At 35.7% G+C, this 23,357-nt stretch overlaps 1 protein-coding gene across 1 annotated transcript; it reads right to left on the minus strand.

Annotated features, from left to right (window-relative positions):
- Positions 1-1,672: 1,672 nt before the first annotated feature.
- On the minus strand, positions 1,673-21,930 carry LOC117119141 (agrin-like). Its single transcript, XM_033263960.1, has 9 exons — positions 21,261-21,930; positions 8,322-8,462; positions 7,510-7,657; positions 7,172-7,287; positions 6,905-7,000; positions 6,485-6,805; positions 5,078-5,221; positions 4,150-4,350; positions 1,673-3,543 (listed from the first exon to the last, which is right to left on the minus strand). Exons 1-9 carry the CDS (start codon positions 21,346-21,348, stop codon positions 3,365-3,367), a joined length of 1,434 nt encoding a protein of 477 aa, XP_033119851.1. The 5' UTR covers positions 21,349-21,930; the 3' UTR covers positions 1,673-3,364.
- Between the last annotated feature and the right edge of the window lie 1,427 nt (positions 21,931-23,357).

The raw sequence follows: 23,357 nt of genomic DNA on the forward strand, positions 1-23,357 counted from the left end.
CTGTGTTGCACATTATATTTTTTAGCACGGTGGGTAGATGGGTAATAGGATGTTAATCATTGAAATATAGGGAACTTCCTGGTCAGCGATGTAATACCCACAGTGCATAACAATCCCCAAGTGAACTTTTCCCGTTTCGAAGGCAACAACTATGCACTCCACCGTAGGACCTCGATAGGGGCGACCAACATTTATTGACACTCTCTTAACACAGTAAAATTCAACGAATAAAAATAACCAAGTTTTAAAGACCTGAGTGTAAGTCAGTAGGCCTATTTATCGTATCTTAGGGGTTGATTCAAAAACCCCGAAAATTAACAGTATACCTGAAAATAGAATAGGTCTAGATCTTCTAGGGTCTCGGTTGTTGATAAAACCTATCTTATTTTATAATAACAGAAATGGTTTATGGGTATATTATTTACATATACTGTAACTATTAAAACCAAGGTTATAGGATTACTTCTGACAAGCCGGTGCCCTCTGTATCACCCTTTGCTTAATTTATTGTTTGTGATAGACAAAATCAATTAGGGCAAAATATTAAATTAAATAACCAGAAACTTTTTTTTTTTCATTTAAGTGCTTTTTCGTTCCGTTTTTAGTCCGAGTTTGGTGTCTGCGCCTACTTGGTAGCTTGCCAAGCTCAATATAGCCTAAGTTGTATTTTGCGCTATGGGGCCTCAATTATGTCCTCGGGCTATTCAAAGCGATAGATGACTTTAAACGTAATAGTAAATACCAAAATAATTTGAATGAAGCAAAAAAGCGTCAAAAGTATGTTACTGTAGGGAAAAAATATAAACATTCGAATATTTTGTTCAATAAAATACCATGTTTTCCTTGAAGTCTTAAGGTTCCTTTTTTATTTTTTACCACATAAATCTTTTTTTATTTGTTTTGTTGTCGATAATATTCTGTTTCAAATTGGATCACGTGGCAATCTTTTTTTTTCTGGATTGCAAACATAAGTGAATGGTTTCATCAGCCATATTATTCTTTTTTATGAACAAGGAGAGTAGTCGATGGTTCACGTGGACAATACAGGTGTCCATCTTTGAGGGGGATGCGTCTCAGGAAATCCGATTCAGCAAGTCTTCATTTCACCATCTATTATATGGCCAACACTTGAGTAAACCTGAATCGAAACGATTGATCGTCAACCGACATCTACTTCGAAACGCGTCCGGCGGGCGAATCTGCATCTGTTATCGAGACACAATTTCCTCAATTTGCATTGCAAAGCAGGCGATAAACCATGTCACATTAATGAGGTGTTTTGTTAAGATTTATAGGCAAAAACGCAGTAATATAGTATCACAATGCAATAGTAAAGTTGAATGTTGTTATATATCTGACTTTCCTTATGGTGTTTTTAAAAATGTGTTTGATTTTGATATTCTAGTTTCTCTGCTGATAATCATATGCTGTCATTATTATCATCTGATTCGTCAACACTCATTATCATCTGCAAATGACTATCAAAATAGTTATCTCATCATCACCACCATCATTACCATCATTCAATCATTATTATTAATATTATGATAATCTTGATTTCTGTGATTATCAGGATATTACTTTGGGTGTACAAAATGTTGAGCTCTATGCTTATTCAATCCTAATAAAGGAAACGCTATTTTCACCACAAGATAGACTCAAAATAATGACATTTCATAAAAAAAAAAATTTATTTTAAAGAGTTAAGTGTTATAAACTTACCATGAAACCATGAGAATTACATATTATATACAAATTACTATATCTGTGTCAAGTCCATTGGTCAAATGTATAAAATATTCATTGACCATACTGTTAATCCAATTTGTATAAAAATAATCTTGTAAATTTTGTCCTTTAGGTTCCATAAGATTGACTTATCCCCATGAAAATGTTGACCTACTTGAATCTTGAATGGCACTTCCCTCTATAATATGTACCGTGATTTTTTCTGTATCATTGTACCATTAAGCCTGTTTTCCACCAGGTGAATCGAAAGCGTCGGTTCGCTTCCCCTAGCTCTGATTGGTGGCGCACTTTTCGCTTCGCAAAAATAGAAACAGTTCGAACTGATTTCACTGAAGCGAAAACTCCAATAGAAATGTGAATGCGCATGAACCGACGCTTTCGATTCGTGCAAATAAAACCGTCCCGCTAAGCCCCACTGTTATTGTAGCCAGAGCCATAGATAGAGAGAGAGTTTGGCCAACTTAGCTCATGAACACCATGTCGTTACCAAACAGCCCAGGCGCATGCGCGCGTATAGCTTTAATGGTTTGTTTTGGTGACAACATGGCCGGTGTAAGTCATGTGATTGCGATCCACCCAATCACACGCGCGTATATCGAATCCCGTGAAACAGAGTTGGCCAAACTCTCTCTATCTACGGCTCTGATTGTAGCTAAGGTCCAAGCAAACGAATGTGTACAAACATGGGCAAACAAGTGCGTTTGTTAGACAGCTCTTGTGTCCGTGCGTCACGCGCGTATTCCTGGTCTTGTTCTGATTGGTCAGTTGGTAAGTTTGATTGAAAATCCAGACGGTCCATTGTGTATTTAGTCCACAAGAACAACAAACTACCGAATTACTACTAATATTAGAATTTCGATAGATTTATAAAATGACAAATATGCTGAAATCTAAGACAATAAATAGCAGCTTTAAATTACATTTCTTAAATATACAATATATATAACGTTTGATCTGTTTGCAGCAAAGTTTATACCACGTGATACGCTGTTACTTTCCAGATTATGACGTACGGTAAGATTTAAAAAAAATTTAGATAAAAATTAATACAAGCATCTTCAAATATATATATATATATATATATATATATATATATATATTCTATTCATATATATTCTATTCTTCATATATGTTCTATTCTCCATGTGATTTAACAATTATTTAAATTAACAGTATAATTATTACTTATCAGGATTGGTTATAAAATAGGTGGGCCATTAGTTTGTAAGCACATCATTCTAGTAAGCTAAAAAAAAATTCGAAAATTAAATGTAAGCATCCTGAAGCTTTACGTTTCGTAATTGGCTCTGTGATGCCACCGTACCCCATCAAATACCATTATAACATACTGTACCCCACCAAATACCATTATAACATACTGTATTTGCGAACAGTGACGTGAGCACGAGCAATGAGTCTACTGCTCTTTTAATCGTCAAAATTAAGGACCGCTAGGCCTAATTGGAGCTCATGACAGACCTCACGAGAAAAACCTGCATTCACCAATATTTATGATGATGTCTAAGTAGATCTAAAAATCATTCCAGGCCTAATGTTTTTTTCTGGGTATCACTGATGTATCATCAATGTGTTAGTCAGCTTGCTCGTTCTTTCTTCAAGGTTTACATCGGCCAACATAATCCAGACCAATATTTCGATTTTCTCCCCAGCAACTGTCAAACTTCAAAGCACATTCATCCTGGTATGTTGTTCCAATATCGGAGCACACTTCCCCCGCCAAGGCCAAGTCGATAGGACAATGGAACGTTGCTAAACACTCGATCATTGAGAATTCTGTCAGATTATAAAACAAAATTAGGTTAAAACGATAATAAATGTGAAAAAATTATTACGCAAATTATTACGCAAAATACCAGCTGGATATAGCAAATATAGCAAGCCATGAGACAGTTATTTTTCGTCGTGAGAAAAACTTTTTTTCGCGATTGAGCCCCCGATCCTGATGGACGTAGCAAAGAAGCAAGGCTAAGTAAGCAGCTATTTTTAGTTGTCATATAAAAATATATTTTTATAAAACCAAAATACGTGACAAATCCAGGACTTACAAACGAAGGCAATGAGAAGACCACAAACTACTGACACCCATTTACAGTGATTCATGTTCAAAAATACAAATCTGAAATTTAATTTCCAAGTGACAAATCATTAGAAACGTCAGGTCGTAACAGCACTGCTTATGTTCTGGCCTAAATTGGTAGAGGGCGCTTTACTGGTGCAGTGGCATTACAGTTAATCGTCGACACCGATTTGTTTTTACCCACTAATAACAATACAGTGTAGCCTAATATGAAGATGCGTTCAACGGGTCTCAAGTACTAATACAGTGACTTAAGAATATAATTGGTTAACTGGTATTTTAAAATTGACCTCAGTACTTACTCATTTTAACAGTCTGTGTTTGATCAGGTGGGCATGGTCCATCGGAGTCTTTTTGTAGGTTGAATTCGACGGTTCGACACGCCTCACGAAAAAGGTGGCATTCGGAAGCGTAGTTTTTTCCGTCACTTCCGCAGACAATACCTGTGTTTTTTAGGCTCTTATGACACTTTTTGATCATCATACAGCAATTTCTACCGTCATCTAGAGGGTAAGCATAACATGGGTTCAAGTATATCGATATTATAGACCTATTAAGCAAGTCTTCTCGTAGTTTCAAGTGCAACTGATTATGTCGAAGGCCAATGTCATATTATATCAAAGGTCAACGTCATATTATGCCAAAGGTCAAGGCCATATTATGTTAAACCTAAATTAAATTGTTTGCTTATTGGTGAATTCGTTCAGATTGTAGAAGATTTTGAACTCTGGTATAGTAGAAGCTCGGTTCACACTGTTTAAACGCGTTTTGATGCATGCGCAAGAAACTCAACGCACACCATGATTTTCAGTGTAAACTAGTTTATAATAAAGCTTAAGCTACTCAGCTTGACTTACGCCTTGGTAATGCATACACAAATTTTTGTCTCGCGTTTATGAGGGACCAGTGCTGGTGTGAACAAAGATTTAAGTATCAACTGCATATGGAAATTTAAGTTGTTCCCCATGCAGTGATTACTTGGTCGATTTTGTCGGCACACTAAAGCCGGGCACTCACTTCGTCGTAAGACCGTTGCACGACGAATCCAACTCCCCTCCGTCCTGTCAGCGCTAGACGACGCGACGCTGTCTCCTGATTTTCTGTGGTCGTCTGAATATCGTTATTAAAAATATCCCTGCCCGCGTCGTCGCGCTGTGTTCTTTATAGAACCGCGTCGGCCGACGACCGTCTCAGGCGCAGTGAAAGACCCGCTTAAGAGTTTCGGCTTACCCAAGCGGCACCTTGCATCGCAGAACTGTCGAATTGATGGCTTCTTACACTGCACCTTCTTCAGTTCACAGGTATTCTTGTAAGTTACCATGTTGCTTCCGCATACTGGACTGTCCCAAGATGGACAGTCAGCTCTACAAGGATCTAAGTACGGATGAAAGCATTAATAGTAATTGTGAATTTTCAAAGAAAAGTAGAAATGTTGTGAAAACTTTTATGAAATATAAACTCGTGAAATGAAATTAGTGGAAATATAAATTCAATGACGGGGGAATACCATAATTGTCATTTAAATCATAATAACTTTCCCTTCCATGAGCTCTCGTACAACATATTATCGGCTTAGTTGTGTCTTGTAATATGCTGTTTTAGGTTTTCAGTACGTATGTGATTGACGAAGACCAATATACAATCAACTCTACTTCTCCTAATATAATAATTATCTTTTGTATTTCTTAGTAAACTTATCTGTTTTCGACATCCATGGTACATATATGGTATAACATTCAACGTGGAAGAATTTCATCTAGTCTTTAGTTGAATTAGTATCAGTGGTGGCGCCAGAGGGGGCTGGGGGTCATAGCGCCCCCCCCCCACGTCGGGGAAGACGAGTAAATTTTGTCGGGGAATAAACAAATAAAAAAAATATTTATTTTCATTAAACTATATGTGTTAACTTTTCATCACAATAATAATAATAATAATAATAATAATAATAAATAATAATAATTAAGAAATAATAAATAATAGTTCAATGAGACTAATTAAAAATAATTTGCGTTCTGTTATGACAAATGCTAGTTTGGATAGCCTCATGATGCTTGGAATACATCGTGAGGGGAAGCAATCCCGACCTTGACAGCGTGGTTGACAGATTTCCAAAATGTAGAATTTCACTTTCAAGAATGAGGATTTGAAAATAAATAAATTGTTTCTTGTTTTATTTAAAATGTTTTGGTTTTGGAAGCTGATTTCATATATAGTAGCTCGATGACTATTAAATAAGTAATAAAAATTCGCCATAATTCGTTAACTATCCGCGGCTTCCAGGGAGCGGATCCCCCTGGACCCCCACCAGGGGCCCTTGACGTCCCCCTGGCCCCCAGCCAAGTGACTCTATTCGCTCCACTAGCCCCCCCCCCCCTCCCTCCGTCGGGCAAGTCCTGGCCCCATTACTGATTAGTATACTGTAAATGGTTTCAATATAGAGACTAAAAGTCTATATATTGAAGAACCATTTGCAGTATACTAAACATTCAACTGCTACTTTTTAGATTATAACATACGGCAATGATTCGTTTAAGCCATGATGTCTAAACGTCACAACAGCAGCAACGATGCAAAAAAATACAAAAATATTGGTGACTTAACTCATAAGAATACAATTTAATTACGAAAATTATCTACCTTCGTCGACGTGATCTCTTTGGATCAGTAAATCTGTGATAAGGAAAGGCGGCATCGTCATATCTCCCTCCCCCGGCAAATCATTTCCACGTTTATCGAAAGCGGGAATCAATTTACTTGGCCTGGTAGGACGCGGAGGTTTATTTTTTATACAGGAGCCCTTATGTGCCATCCGCAGTATTGAACCATGCTCGCGACAAGATTTCCTAGCAAGTGCACACTGGTTCCCGTAGGTTCGTCCATCAGTTCCACAGACAGATCCAGTTTTCTTCAATTTATTTGGACACCGATTTCGAATGTCGCAACAGTGGTGATTGTTCACTAAAAAAGAAAAACAAACAGTTATTTACTATAGACTAATTTAAGAAACAAAATCAAACAATGTGCATTTTGTATAGCCAACTCTAGAGCGCAGCATACTTTTTAGGAGACTGGCAAAGGTGCCGCAAACTGGACCGCTTGTTTTAAATACTTGAGGACACCTGGTACGAATGTCACAGCAGTGAACGTCATTTACTAAATAAGAAAACGTAGTAAAATTTGGCTGATTGTTGATTTTAGGGAAAATGAGCTTTGTTTAATGTTAAAGCAGGCGTTCGACCAGTTTTTGTATTTATTCACATAAATTCTACAAATTATATTCTAATGACGATAAAAGACAGTTGATATATTTACATATTCACTCACCTGTTTTACATTCGCCTCGACATTGTTTCCCAAATTGTTTATCAACACAGTACTCTCCCTCAGTTGGTTTTGCCGGAGATTCCGTTGGAACAATGTCACTGCATTTCTTTTCACCTCTTTGCGTAATAATCGCATAAAAAGAAAATAAAAGTACAATGAAATAGTTTTCAATAAATTCATCTGGTTTCAGTGGTATGCTTGAGAAACGATAGCCGAAGTGCATCTGAAACGTTGCAGGTATGTAACACATTGCACTGATTAAACAAAAGAAAATTCTCAAAAATTGACTAAAAGTAAGAAAACTATTTAAAAAATAGTTAGAAAAATGCAGTACTCACTTAACTTTCAATCCCTTTTCTTTACAAACCGCTATCGCTAGTAGACACAAGTTTGGATAAGTGACGTCATTGGTACCGCAAGCCGGTCCTGATGTTCTAAAGCTCTTTGGACATCTTTTTTTAATACTACAGCAACTGTGACCATTCACTAATAATAATAATAATAATAATAATAATAATAATAATAATAATAATAATAATAATAATAAACAAACAAGTCATCTAAGTGTACATTTTATATTCAGTGTTTTCTTCAGTCTGTACACTCATCCCGATTACGCTAGGCCAAATCAACAGAGGGCGCCGTACTCACAGACCTGTTTATTACTGTTAAACTACGATTACGTGGAGCCCATAGCTTAACAGTTGAGTTGTAGTTCAAATAATGTCCATTAACAATATAACGGTGATACTAATAATAAGCAAATATCAATTGGCAATAACAATCATGACCGTTTTTTAATGTCTAATAAAATCCGTCTACAATTTTACAGTTTCAGTTTATTTATTTTCCATAGTATTATAATTATAAACAACATAATACAGAAAGAAATATGGAAGGACGGCCAAAAAAAAAAAAAACACACAAAACAGAGCAAAGCTCATACAATGTTTGGTCACCTAAAATAAATATAATAATTTAAACAATGTTGGCAATAGTATAATACGATCCAGATTGATGTCAAATTATTACAACCAAATATTGCTAAGATGGATTCCCTTTCTTAAAATGAAGCTTCTATTTATCTTAGATTACTCTATCCGTCGGCCAGAAAAAAAAATTGTTGACTGATAAATATTCAGATACCTACCCTTTCTACACGGTCCGTTGCATTGCTTCACCAAGTCCTTTTTAACGCAATTGCGTTTCTTTAGGTGACATTCGCTGGGGTAGGTATTTCCATCACTCCCGCAAATAGGTTTACTTGGTACACAGGTACGTGTGCATTGAACTAATAAAAACAGTACAGTAACAGAGTAAATTTTTATTTACATTTAACACATTTAACAACACTACATGAATAATTCGGAAATAAGTGAAGATATTGCAAGAGTTTTATAACACAGGCAATATTTAGGGCTTTTAGATAACTTTTTTTTTTTTTTTGAAAAGCAAACCAGAATTGATATGCTATCTCAAACTATTATTACAATAGAAATGGAAAAAATAGTTATAATAATTAAGTAAAACATGTTTAGAACCCACATAATCGTTGACTGAATGTTCACACCCCAGGCATGAGCTTTTAGTAACTATGGTAAGACCGTTCTCGAATGACTGCAAGTACCAACATTCAGCCAACAGTTTCCTTCTACGAAATATTCTTAATCATGCGCAATGCATCTTACAAAATTGCGCCCCCTCGCAAAATAGAGGCTTCAAATGAAAATGACAGTATAATACGGATAAAACATTCACTTTCACTCTTGTTTCTTTCATCCACTCATTTCATCAACGTCTTCTTCGTTTTTGAGGATTACAAATATATAACCTTTTTACCTGAATTTCCAAAGTACGCTCGATTTCCTATTCATCTACATTGTACTATCATTACATGACCTAACACAACACACAAACTGTTATAATTTTAAACTAAATAATAATGGATAACTATAAAATCTTGGTAAGCCGAGTGCAAAGTTTGATACAGGTTATCTGATCCCATAACGGTTGATTCACAAAAATGGTTTTGGGGACAAAATGTATTGATTATTCCTTTTTATATAATTGTATTTCTTCCATACTGAATGCGTGAATAGTGAAATAAAATCAAATACAAAGTTATCTTCATTTTAAAACATTACTAATTTGAACAGAATACATTTTGTATTCTTTAGTTTTCGGTGCATATGAACCAAGACAGCAATAAAATGATGATTGATGAAGACCTGAGACCACTATATATTTTTCTCTGACGAAGACTTTAAGTACTGTGTTTTGAAGAAGTTTTGAAGAAAACGGCGTAATAGCTGTTATAACGAAACTACCAATGATTTTTTTGCAGCTTCTGCAGTGCTTTTCAAGCAGATAATTAGACCTGCTACACATGCGATTACTTCACAATACTGTATTGAAGATTTCATGCGTTGCTGAAATGATAGTGGAAAAAGCGGGAAGTAATTTCAAGACACAAACATGCATCAACCGTATTGTCTGCAAGTCAGTGATCATGATACATCCTGTACGTCCACCAGACAGAGTTAAAGTTTTCATTTTATCTTAGTTTAACATTCGAGAATGTTAATTTGCCATGCAGGCTAGTCGGCGAATATTATATAAGTCAACTGAGCCATGACTTACTGTCGGGTAATGCAGGTTTTGCAGTTGTTGAACGAAACGTCTGATGATGTTTAGTTGATGAGGAGTATACGATCGCCGGACGGAGAAGCCTCCGTACGATTATGATACGTCGCCGATGCTGAGTGACGGTGACAACTGGTGTCCGAACACGAATCACTCTCAGAACAGGTGCCCCATATGCTGGCAACCGCAATATCACAAAGGAACGTATATTTTATTTTCTTTTATTTATTTTATTTATTTATTTATTTATTTCAACAATATTTTGTGAGGGTGGTCCATCCAGCCTGAGCTGATCAATTGGGACCCTCAGTACATACAATTAAATTATTATTACATAAGTATAAAAATTAAACTTGATCTTTAACATAAGCAAATTAATTAAATTAAACCAGGAAAAAATTAATAATAATAATAAAAATAATAAAAATCAGAAAAAAGTTATAGGCCTACAGTATATAAATTATATATAATAATGATTTAAGGAAAACATTAAAAATAAAAAAAATAAAAAAAAAAAATAAAAAATAAAAAAAAAAATTGACATATTGGACAGAATAATAATTTAAATTAAAAAAAAATAAATAAATAAAATAAAATAAATAAATAAATCAAAAGAATTAACTTCTACAATTCCGCAGCAAATAATCTTAATACATTTTAATAAAACACCGTTTAAATTTAATTAAAATGATATACTTATTAAATTCCACAAATAAATCTACAATAATGGACAATTAAATATGGTATAGACACTATGAGGCCGAACACTTTAGAACATGCAGAATTTTAATAATACATATTCGCAGTACATCCCTCGAAAATATTTACCATATTTTGAATTCTGAATACAAGGCCATATCACGTATTGTTTCATCAGACCTGGGTGTTAATATAAGTTTAAACTGTATTTTATTGGAAAATACAATCCGTGTATTAAAACGTCAAAATAACATATTACTTTGACATGCGAGTTTCTGTTAAACCCATTAGACTAAAAAATGAACAATCTTTATTTTTTACTTTGACGCATCGTTTTTTTTGGCAAAAAGTGAGTAAATAATCTCAAATATGTCAGGCTTATTCACGTTGTACAAGGGATTCTTTTCAACAGACTAATGTAGTTAATATAATCAACTTATCCACGGTCATCTGTACTATACAAAAACAGCAAAGGTTTATGTTGCAAAAGGATGTAATGTATTGTTCAGCCTACGGTGGAACCTCTCTGACCTCCGCCGTAATTCATACTCTCCCTGTTTTAAATCCGATAGGCCCAGGCTTTGTTATTTTTGTGTTATGTACCTACATTCAACAGTACAGTGCACTAATTCTGCCCATTCTTATGATTTAACAAGACAATGTCACACTTGTTTTGTACTTTTATTACTTTCGCAATCTCAGTGAATGTTAACAGAGTATAGTACATCCGCACTAACTGTACTGTCTCCAACTCAACCGAATCGGAAAAAAGTTTAAAATGTACTGAATATAAAATTGGTTATTTTCTGTAATATGGATGCAAAGGGAATCGTACATCCTTTATTTTAACCAGAAATCTATCGTTGTGCCAGTATTTGGGGCACTGAAGTTGTCATAGTAATAAAAGATCGAAGCTGCGATCCAACCGGACTCCGTTCCTTGATCCCGACGGGGATTCTAGTACACCCCGGTTGGTCCGCTTTGCTCACCCGTGTACCCCAGGGCCCAGTGGCAATCCTGGATACGGTCCCTAATCGAACTCCTTTCTCCTACTCACACAGACGCCTGTCCTGTACATATACATGTGTGTCGGTTACAACCAACTGACGATGATTCTAAGCAGGACCATCTTGGCATAGCTCAAAATCATGCTGCTTTTGGAGAAGCTTTATCAGATGTTTTAAACATACAGGCGTAAGTAATCAACTAATACACTAATTGAAGTAACAAATATAATGTTAAGTTTAATGCTTCCTCCTTTTAATAGGATACTAATTGAACACTAGTTCGAATCATAGAATAAAACGTGATTTTCATCTGTGGGTTACAATTTCAGATCAAACCAATTAATTGTTCTGTATTACATATCTTCATCATTCTCATGGTAGCCGTCTGCAACTGACCACTTACTGCTCTTTCGATTGGCTAAAACAGTATAACGAGGTTACAGTGCATGGGGGTCATATGCTTTGTATGTTTCAAGTATTTTCAACTGGATTTCAACTTTCCTTAATCCTCTTCATTACTCGAGGAAATGAATAAAATGAGGCTCTCATTTGTTTTCATATTCACAGAGTCACGTGGTCTAAGCAAACGTACAGACAACAGTTTCGATCGCTTGAGATTCAAGTTAATAAGTAGGTTTCCGGCTCCTAAATACAACAAACATAAAATACAATAAATGTCCTACTGTTCGAAAAGTCAAGCAGACCCATGAGATTGCTAAAAATCATTCGGGAACCTGAGATTACCGGTACAGATTAAAATACTGGCCATTCATACCAAAGCCGTTTTTTCTTAACACCTGAATTAAAATCAAATCCAACCGGTCAGTACAGGCTTCGCCTATATCTTCAAGCCATGCTCCGGAGGACAAAACATTTGATATGTTGGACAAAACATTCTAAGCGTTTCCGAGGCTTCGTCAATTGAACACTCCTTTTGTGTTTTAAAAACCCAGCTGTACACCATATATATAAAAAATAATTTTCCTTTGTAGGCCTACTACTATCTATTCAAACAATAAGGCTTGAATGTTTACACAACGGTTTAAAGGCAGATATTTCGATTGAAAAAAAGGTAGCACGATTAATTACAATCTTATTGTTGAGTTTTTCACTTCTCCGAGTTCGGTATTTAAGAACGAACATGGCAAGATGGTTCCACAAATACAATCGATGCTATTATTCAAATACGCCTAAGTGTTGGCATCTTTTTCTCCATTCCTCCCTTATGTTTGTTTTTATCGGTTTCTCAAAAAAAAAAAAAAAAAAAAACAACTCCGGAACTTCTTTGAACGAGTTAGGAAAATTGAGTATAATGACGTCATCAAAGTCGTACGTGGTCATTCTTCGTGTTAGTATTTGTGGGATTAAACTAAATTCATGTCACCATCATTTTTTTTTTCAAAAATGACGTCATTAGAGGGCGACTAAAGTAGACGGATAGTGGGATAATATAATGTGGATAACGATTCTAATTGATGACTGATTTCCTCCAAAGTATTGACGTCTGTTTTTGTAAACTCACGTTTTTGTCATGGTAGCTTATATAATTGTTCTGTTCTAATAATAATATCTTTATTTCCTCTACACTTACATATATACAAAAGAAAGAGGAGGGGTCAGGAAAAAAGGGGAACAAGTTCCTATACCCAAAGATTTTGTCTTCCCGGACATAAGTGACTCAAAAAAAAAATGCTTCATAAATATTTAAAAATCAAGATGAGGCAAAAGCGCATTCTTAAAAGAAAAAAGTAAATTGCATTGTTGCTGGTGTCGCGAAGATTTTCTGTTCTTGTTAAACTATACATCATACTGGAGCAACATTGTAAAAGCCATTATAGATTATTATATCATGTTACTATTAACAGGCTCTTAAAATAAGGTGTTTGTCAAGCAAGTGTGTATAATAATTGTCCAGTTGTTTTATTTTGTATCTGGCTAATACTACACAGTACCTCTATTAATATCTAAATCAGGTTAAACACTATGGATTTACCGTCGTAATTGGCGTGTCATACCAGAGACTACACGTTCTGAGAGATGTCCCCTCCCCACACCTGCTGCTCCTTCAGCATCCCATGTACACACGTCTAGACACTTAAATACACATTAAAGTTATTATTCTCGATGGATTGTGGACGGAATAGCTGCATACAGCGTAAGAATACTTCCTGTTTAGGTTTAAGAGTATAATACACGAACATATTATACCCTCGTACCCAAGTGACACAAAAACAAAAACAAGATTTAAAAACTCAGTGGAACGTGCTTTCACATAATTATGTACTAGCCTATATAATACATTGAACATCATTTTTTTTAAATGAAAAATCGGAAGTTTCGAAAAACTCCAAATATAAATAATAGAATAAAAACAAGCCTAATTTGAATATTATGATAAGGCTTTTTAAAGAAAACCTGAATAAACGTTACAAAACCCTGGATGAATTCGAACCAAACACAGATCCGTGATTATGAAGCACCGTGGATTTGATTTGATCCGATCACATAGCAGGTATCACGCTAAATTAGGTTTCATTGCATATTTAGGTTCTACAGTTAATTTGGCGTTTGAAGTGATGTCAGGATCCGACCACTGCGACACCTCCAGTGTAATATTATAAGTGTAACATCAATATGGGGTGTTATTTTGTCATTATGCAGTGGTGTGTTATTGCTATGCAGGGTGGATATGCATTCTCCTAAGCCCACCCCTCCCCCCCCCCCCCCCACCAAACACAAACACACTACCACACCCGCACACACAACCAAGTCATAATACACAGTTTACATTATAGGGGAATCACAGATGATTCCTAGCGGAACGTATATTTGCAATAAAACCTAAATGGTGTGACACCGGTCGTAGCTTTGATCCAATCACAGGGCCTTCTCACAGTAATGTGACAATTTACTCTTTGATTAACGTGTTGATGTACATTCTTATTTGCAGGCCTATGTTTTGTATTTACCGTACTTTTTGCAGGCTAATTGAGTTTCCCATTGTAAATATTTTTGCATCGTGACGTATATCATAAGAGCGCCACAAGGTCGACAACCAATATGACATTGTAACGCACATTCAGATTTTCGGTCAATGAGACCTCGGGATTATAAACCTTGACGTTCTCCTGTAATACTCGTCTGCTAAAACCCATAATAATATCCCAATGAAATTATTTACCTGAGTGGCCTATGCCTAATTTGTGTTAGTGCTGGGCCATCAATTTGATAAGAAGAAATTATGTGGTGCCTAATTATTGCATCAGAATGTATCACCGGAATTGAAGGATTCCGAAGCTCAGACTATACAGTAACGGAACTTTTAAACTTGGGCCAACTAATGTACTTAATTGCATGGTTGATTTGTGTTCGTTAGATTTGGCCAAGTTCTGTCAACAGTAATCAATTTCCGTGTCCGTGTTAAATAAATATTCCTTAGATTGTGTTTAAAATAAGTTTTAACAGAAAAATGAGGGTGTATATACTCACACCTAATGATACACTTTTATTTTTATAAAAACACATTTTATCTGAACACATTTTATCGGAACACTTAGGCCGAAATTGCTTGAAAATAAGAACAAATTGAGGCTCAGGTAAAATGTCAAATGAGGGTTTTTATTTTTTTTAAATAGAAAACCAACAAATCTTAACTGTAGGTGTAGTAGATATGAATATACAGTAATATACTGCTGTAAAATAATATTTTTCTATTTTTGAAACATGTGCAAAATAAGAATAAAATAAGAACATTTTGAGATAGAAATCGGCAAGAAAAAAAAATACACACCGAGCCTGAAAAATAATTTTACTGGTTCTTATAAAACGCTGTGTGTAATATCCACTTATGAGGACGCTATAGATGTGCGTGTATAAGTGCATGTGTGTAGGGTGGGATAGGGAGAGAGGTAGTGCGAATATACTCCTTTGGCTGCTTGGGTTTTCTCAAATCCTAATAAATATTTATTCATGATTATTTGTAGTAGTGTTTCACACCGAAATATCCAGACTACACTAGTTATATCGGTACACGCATTTCTTTATTCACACGGTTGCAAACGGTTCAACATATCAGCGGAGACTAACCCTCACACAATGGAATACAATGTACCGTACCGTATAACAATCAGGCAGGAGGTATTCGCACATGCATACCAATGCAAGTTCACAACATACGCCCTCCCTACAAATATTGACCACTGGCAATATTGACCAAACACACGAACTTTTTTTTTATTTTCCAGTAAATATAAACACTGTATATTGTTTCATAGCATTTGCATTAACAAAATTTTTTTTCTGGATTAATTATAAATAATTTATAAATAGGTATCAAATATTTATTCAAATCACAAACAGTGCAGGAGTACAATTATTTCACAATAATAATATCCTAACCTAAATATAAAAAATCACAACTTACACAACATAGGCCCTACGCCACAATTTAAATTACATAGTTACTAAACTGAGAGTTTTGAAATGCGAGACTACACCAGTTAGCTGGGAGAGGAGCCACCGAGGTCCAGAGGCGGATCCCGGGTGGGGGTCCAAGGGTAAGGCCCCTGACGCTCCGACGACCTGAGCATTTTTAAGCTGTTTTAAATAGATTTCAGGAAGCGTTTGCTGACAATACCGCGTATAAAAATATTTTTAATAAAGCCACATACAATTTGAGTTTCAATGTACATTATATTTAATTTGAGCACCGAAATATGTACTCAAACATTTCATTAGGCCTACTTAAGCAAAAAATGAAAAGGCATACTGATTAATTTTTAACGCGTCAGTGAATTATAAGTATAATCACGTAAATACTGTCTAATGACTCAAGTTACTGCATGACCGTTTTTACATTTTTAATAAAACAAATTTCTTCTAATTTTAAATAGATTTTCCCCTAAATTTGTAATAGGCCTAATTCGTTATCACGCATAAACCTGTGCAAAATTCGTGACAATTTATGATCACGCATGCGTTTCTGCAAAATGCGTGTTTCCACCAAAATCACTTTGAAATGCGGAACCATCCCGCACAATGTAAACGGTTGGTAACTATGAAATTATTCAAAACTATTATCGCATTAATCATCTAGGCCTAAATATCACATGATGACCCACGATGTTTAGATGCAACACATTAATCATACTACATGATATAGAAATATTAGGATTCAAGTTTAAAATGCCGAAAATCGTTTAATTTTTTTTCCTGACAGATCAAGTTGGGAATTATTCGTACAAAATAGTCGTCCTAGCATCACAGACTTATCTTTGGTTCAGCCAAACAACTAGTGGATATTACCACTAGCATATTTTTATGACAAAATAAATTTTCATTTTATCGTCATGTATGAGCATCGCGTTATTCAATACCGGTACTGTAGTTTACGTGGGTCCCTGAATATCAGCTGACCTCTGAGGTTTCGCTGGAAGGTTCATTGAAATACAGTATGTTACACATTGTTTAATAAAAAAAAAATACAAATGTTGATAAACGTCTGGAACAGAGCCAAATAGCATTCATTTGTTGTGGAACGGATCCTTGTGGATTTGTGGTTGTGGGAAGGCGACAAAGTGTCAATGTTATTCCCAAAAAACCAGAATCCATGATGTCACAAGGATTGCTTAGTCACCGGGACTTCCACAATAAACAACAATTGAGTTTACGATCACCTCCTTTAAACCCCAGAACTGTCTGTCTGCGACTTTCCAGACCATCGACGTAAAAGTGTAAACATTATTTGAGGCGAGTCCGGTCCGAATTTCTCCCCTAATAAACTGATTAACATAACCACGGATCTAAATTAAAACATTTTACAATTCATCACGATTAATATTTGAAACAAAGTGGATTTTTGTTAGTTCGTGTCTCAATTTATATTTACTAGGTTGACGTTAGTAATTTCCGTTCATGGCCCGAAGCATTTTCGAAATTGTAAATTAACCGTGAACCACGGGTGTCTGCGTGACCATGAATTGTGTCAATCCACGGAACTATCAGAATTTGAGTTACAATAGTACGATAGGTGGACATGGTATAGATTTGAACTATTTTAACGTAGAAAGTTGAATATGCTTATGTTTGAATCCATCGTCCATTCCACCAGTGTCACCAGAAGCAGGTGGCGACGGAAGTGGTCCGGGCTTATTAAACAGGTGGTTAAAGGTGAATTCAAACCGAATCCGAATTTTTGTATCGGAAAGCTTACTACCGAAGCGATAAAAAATTCGAATCACTGTGTAAGAATAGAGACGTTGGCGTTCAGCACTTTGAAAACAAGTCCGAATTTCGTTTCGGGTCCGATGTGAATGTAACTTTACTCCATGCTCTGGTCATCTGCTACTCAACCGCGGAAATGGTTCGTAATGTTGACAGATGATGATGCCGTCTGTATGCCTAGGTAATCAGGTGTTCTTTTCAGGTCTTAAACTCGATCCGCAAGTGTGAGTAGGCCTTAATTCAATCCCGTTTTGCGTTGTTCTGATAGTAGTTGTCTAGGCTTAACGTTGAAAGGAGTAGAACTTTGACCACTGGACAATTTGTTTGTATTTGCCCCAAGGCTGGTTGTTCAGGGAATGGCGTTGTTTTGTAAGTCCATTCTTATAAAATGTTGACGTCAGTAAAGAGACTGTTCTACAGAGCTGCATACACACAACCATTTATTTTCTCTTTCAAGCACCGGTTCTTTTTACAAAAAATATTCCACAAGTTGTACATTGGATCATTACAAGTCTATAAGATACCTGCAATCTCTGCATTCACACGGCAGATCCGAACCGACATTTTGACCGCGTTTCCAATGCGCTGAACGCCAGCGTCCCCCTATTCTTACACACTGATTCGATTTTCTGATCCGTTCGGTAGGCCTTCCGATCCGAAAATTCGGATTCGGTGCGAAATGAGGCTTTTAGCGATCAGCACGAGAAGCGCATACACGTGTATGTGGTAACGCGAATAAGCTCACATTTCTTTTTAAGGAAAGGGCGGATGCGGACTCGAAATTAATTTTGAAGTCAATTTGTGAGAACTGCAGGCCGCTTTAAGACCTGTATCAGCATAAATTGAATTTGGTATTGACACATTCCCTCTACGATCCAGAGGTAACAGATGGTACACACAACTCAGACTTAACATTTTGAGCTACGGGTGCTTGGTTTTCAGTAGGACAGTAAGTTTGTCAAACTGTATTAGAGAATTTCCAGAAGCCTTTTTTTTTTTTTTTTAACTTGGGACCAAAATGAAAGGCTAATAAAAAGAAAAGAAGTTTGTTCTGTCTAACGTACAAACTAAATTCTCTTCATCAATTTTTCAAAACAAATAATGATTTTAATAATGATTTGAAATTACAAGTCACAGCCAATTACAAAATGGAGGATTCGGGATACTGTAAAATAGGGTAAGGAATTGGCACTTCTAGCTTCAGTAGGCCTATTACATAGGCCTGCGTCTAATTGTGTTACTTTCTTTGCATCTAGAGAAAAAATGAATTCAATTAGCAGTTTAGCTGATTCTTGTTTGCGTGTTTGCGTTTTGATTTTACACTAGTGTACTACTTCCGATTATAAGCCTTATTTTTAATCAAAGTGCAACATGGGAATGTAATCTGACATTAACCTATATCGACCTACAACATTGTGACAGGTGGAGGCCTTTCCGTGCATAGCAGTTCACACATCAGTTGTGTGTGATTTGTTTCCTCCAGTAGTCGTCACCCTCGCCGTATGCGACTTGTATCCTCAAAGTGTTTATAGTTTTGTCGAAATAACCCTCCATTTGCTTATAATATTGAAATGAACGAGTATATTATGATGGTGATTATGATAACCATAATAGTGATGATGCTGATGATATTCATAATATTAAAATATAATAATAATACCTGTAATAGTAATAATAATACCGTCTTGCTTGTAATATAGGCCTATTGCTTATAAGGGAAGGATAAGAGGGGGTGGGGGGAAATACTGCATTTCCTTTTTTTCCACGACCACAATGAAAAAAAAATCTTAAAATGATTGTGTCATCCTGGTGAAAGATGTTAATAAATAAATAAATAAATATATAAATAAATAAATAAATATTAGAATGAACGAATATAATTATTAGGATGATAATTATGATTATGATTCGATAATATTAAAAAACATATTAATAGGCCTATTAAAAAAAACTGGAAAAAGGGGGTGTAATCATCCTTTTTTCCACCTTTTCCCTCAGTTTTTAAATATTCAAAAATCTGTATCTCATTAACCATTTAGAAAAATCAGTTGTAAAACATCATTTTTTTTTCTCCGGAGCCTGGCTTTAAGGATAGGAATGTGGCAGAGATGAGCCTACATGTTCCTGATACCTCCGGAGCCTGGCTTTAAGGATAGGAATGTGGCAGAGATGAGCCTACATGTTCCTGATACCGGTATCGTTTGTACAAAGTTTGATAGGAAGTGAGGTATATGGATCAAGGCTATTATCCAACAGGAAAATGTAGATAGGTAGTATCTTAAAGATTTGGTCAATCGAGTAAAAAATTAGCTCCAGCAGAGTGCAACGGTAACCACGTCACACACCCAGTGTAAAACATGTGTGCACACCACTACCTCGTGTTTCATATTAAATATCTAAAAAAGTACAAATCTGAAATTAAATCCTAGCACACTTCTGTATATGTTATATTATCACTTTTCACTTTCGACTTAAACTCAAATTCCACAAGTTCCATAAACATAAATGCAAGTTCAAGTTTCCCAAGTTTCTCTGGATTCAGGCTTTTTTGAAAGTCTCATGAGCTAGGCTGAGAAATGTGTCAAAATTCATCTCGATGGAATAGCTACGTTAGTAAGTTTGACGGTTTTTCAATGTTCTCGGCTGAATATTATTAATCATACGACCGCAAAGGTAGGTCTATTAAAAATATGACCGGCAGGTTATACCTCCGTGGAATCGAAAGTAATACGTGTACACGTCTACTAACGCTTTGAAAGCGTCTGTCTTGCTTTACTGTAAATATTCTTTATTGCTCAAGTCAACAATTTGACATTACAAATCTGATAGCTTCACTCCAGAGAAATCAAATACGGCTCAGACGCTGGGTGCACGCGCTGGTGTCACAGGGATTTTGCCCTCTTCATTTTGTTTATTTATTTATTTATTTATTATTCTTTGTGGTTTATTAGTAATTTACCGGGATAGGAGAAAAGTCTCGACGACACCGACCCATATGCTAACGAGACGATTATCACACTAAGACATCTACATCAATGTAAAGGTAACAGCTAAATTGAATTTGTATATATTTTTTTCTCCCAAAATTTAAAAATACAAATTCTGACGACCGATATAACTACCTAGACCTATTTTCAAAAAAATCAAATGCATGTATTGATTGTAGGAGTCGGGATGATATCATCTGGGTATGATAAGAATTATATACTACAGTTTAATTAAATCAATTAGTAGTCCTATTATTAGGCCTATATCAAATATGATGTAATAAATTTTAAAAAAAATAATAAAAGTATGCTGTCGCGGACATTATCCAGTACGGTATTTATTGAAGAGCACACCAGCGCCATGTGCTACCGCACCAGGTACAGGAACTCTTAAACTCTAGGTTTTCTCTGAAATTTTGGGCCTCTACTACTAATGACGAAACAAATAAAATGTAGCTTAGACTAGAGATGATATTGAAAAATCAATATTTCTAATTCTCCATTAAGGATATGAAGAGCCGATTAACTCACCCGGTAAAGCTTCGTCGCCAGTAGAAGTATCACCTGAACTGCTAAGGATCACAGATGAAAATATCAGAAGGCTCAGTACCATATCCATCTTGTGGAAACATACGGTAGGTACCGGCGTACGAAATAAATCCTGTACAGTAAAATCTACAAGAACGGATATGGCGCTATTATATAAATCCAGATTTAACAGCGACGTGTTAAACGAGACAGGGTGTTAGCCGGGAGTTTAACGTAGTTTAATCAATAAGCAACACTAACTCAACTGTTTTCTTTTTGCTAAGACTCCGATAATAAACAGCGCCGCCAGTTGGCAACATCAAATAAACTTCAGTACTGTCCTAAACTTCCAGCCTATAATGATTGTATATTGTGATCGTGAGAATAAGTTGGTAGAGCATTGGAGTTTTGTTGTTACGAAGTTCATGTAAGTCGGTTAATGCTTACCATGATATACGTATTATACCAAGAATTACAGATCATTGTCTTTATATAACCCAGCGGAAGTCGTTTGTATGTGCAACAGCTGCCGTGTCCAGTTGCTTTGTTTCAGGGGCATATCCTAAGTCTTCCCCTGGTTTTGACCGCTATTTGTCAGACAGTAGACTGTTGGTGCAGCTTATATCCCTTCACTGTCGGTGATCACAACCTCAACTCATTACAAGTCTCAAGGAGTATATTTTATACCCCCTTGCAACTCTAGAACTATCAAAAACGAAAATCATGATGTATTGTAGTTACATTTATTGTAGTTACATTTATTGTAGCGCTGAGGAGACATATCGTGACTTACTTTGCTACTCTCATACCAGCGTTTTGATGGATAGAAATTCGTTTTATATTGTATTTCCGTTGATGCGTTGTTTGAGTCATAAATAATTACAACCAAATTTGCTTATCTTATGATTATTCACACACAATGAAAGAAAATCTTCCCAGTTTGAACGAATTCGTGAACTTCCGTGAACTATCTACGACCCTTCACCTTTAACATAGCCTATTTGTTCACGTGACCAACTCTTCTCATTCAAGAAACACTCTCGTAGTACAATACTGTACTTTTGACAATCACGTTTACAGGTGCGGATACCCCCCCCCTCCCCTCCCCTCCACTCCACCCGTTTTGCCACTAAATTTTAAAATTTCAATGCATATCGATTTTATATATTGAGATAAACGCTACTCACTTAGCTATTCTAATGTTGTCCCGTGTTTGAGAAATCCTTGATCCACCCCTGGTTTACATAGGTTAATAGAGGCATACCACACCTGATCCCTACCGTACTTCCCTGTTTTTTTTATTCTAAACTGGGATAAAGGTATGTTATATCATAACATAACCACATAAGCATCTCATTCTCTTAAACTGTGCGAACAGAAAAAAATAAAGACTATAAAATGACGTCAGTGTAGTGTCACTTTACTAGTGACGTTAAAGCACAGTCCGTGTTGAAATCTATATCTAAACAAATTGCTAATTTAAAATTATAAATAAGTTAACAACTTCCAATGAAAACACAGATTGACATAAATCAACTTGAAATGGATTACCAACTAATTTAAGGGTCATTATAATATATTTGTGTCTGTTAATTGCCGTATAACAGGTGATGGTATCGAATTGTTGCAGCTTTTGGCCAAACAGTACGTCATGAGAAATAATGTTCTCAAAATATGTATTTGCCTTCAGGATATCGTCTGCAGTATGCAGTCAGTTGGAACAAAGGTTGAAGGAGTAATAAGTAAAGGAGTAATAATTAATAAGTCAACCATGTAGGTAGTGATGAGCCAGTATTTTCTATAATTTTAGAATTGTAACCTATGACTTTTTGGTGTTTTTTTATCTTGTAAAATGTAGGTTTGAATCGAATGGAAAATGAATTCCATGAGCTAATTTGAGTCTCCTCTGTCCATGATAATGTCCTGTCAATCATGACATCACATTGTGATCATAGTTTTATAACGTTGACTTTCAAATTGGTCTAAATCCTGTGTATATAGTCATATTCTTGCCAGGTTTTGCATAAGGACCTTGCAATCAAGTACAATGTTTTAATTGGGCTTGACAATTAAATCTTGTTGCAATTATGAATATTTTTA

Source organism: Anneissia japonica, unplaced genomic scaffold, assembly GCF_011630105.1.
Source record: "Anneissia japonica isolate Jap-2015-1 unplaced genomic scaffold, ASM1163010v1 scaffold7370_len818893_cov191, whole genome shotgun sequence".
In the NCBI taxonomy this organism is placed as follows: Eukaryota; Metazoa; Echinodermata; class Crinoidea; order Comatulida; family Comatulidae; genus Anneissia; species Anneissia japonica.

Excerpts from the sequence above, each read along its gene's own strand:
- LOC117119141 (XM_033263960.1), bottom strand. The coding sequence starts at position 21,348 with ATGGATATGGTACTGAGCCTTCTGATATTTTCATCTGTGATCCTTAGC. Across the intron at positions 7,658-8,321 it reads CAACGGACCGTGTAGAAAGG|TGAATGGTCACAGTTGCTGT; the intron begins GTAGGTATCTGA and ends TATTATTATTAG. Across the intron at positions 7,001-7,171 it reads TCGAGGCGAATGTAAAACAG|TAAATGACGTTCACTGCTGT; the intron begins GTGAGTGAATAT and ends TTTCTTATTTAG.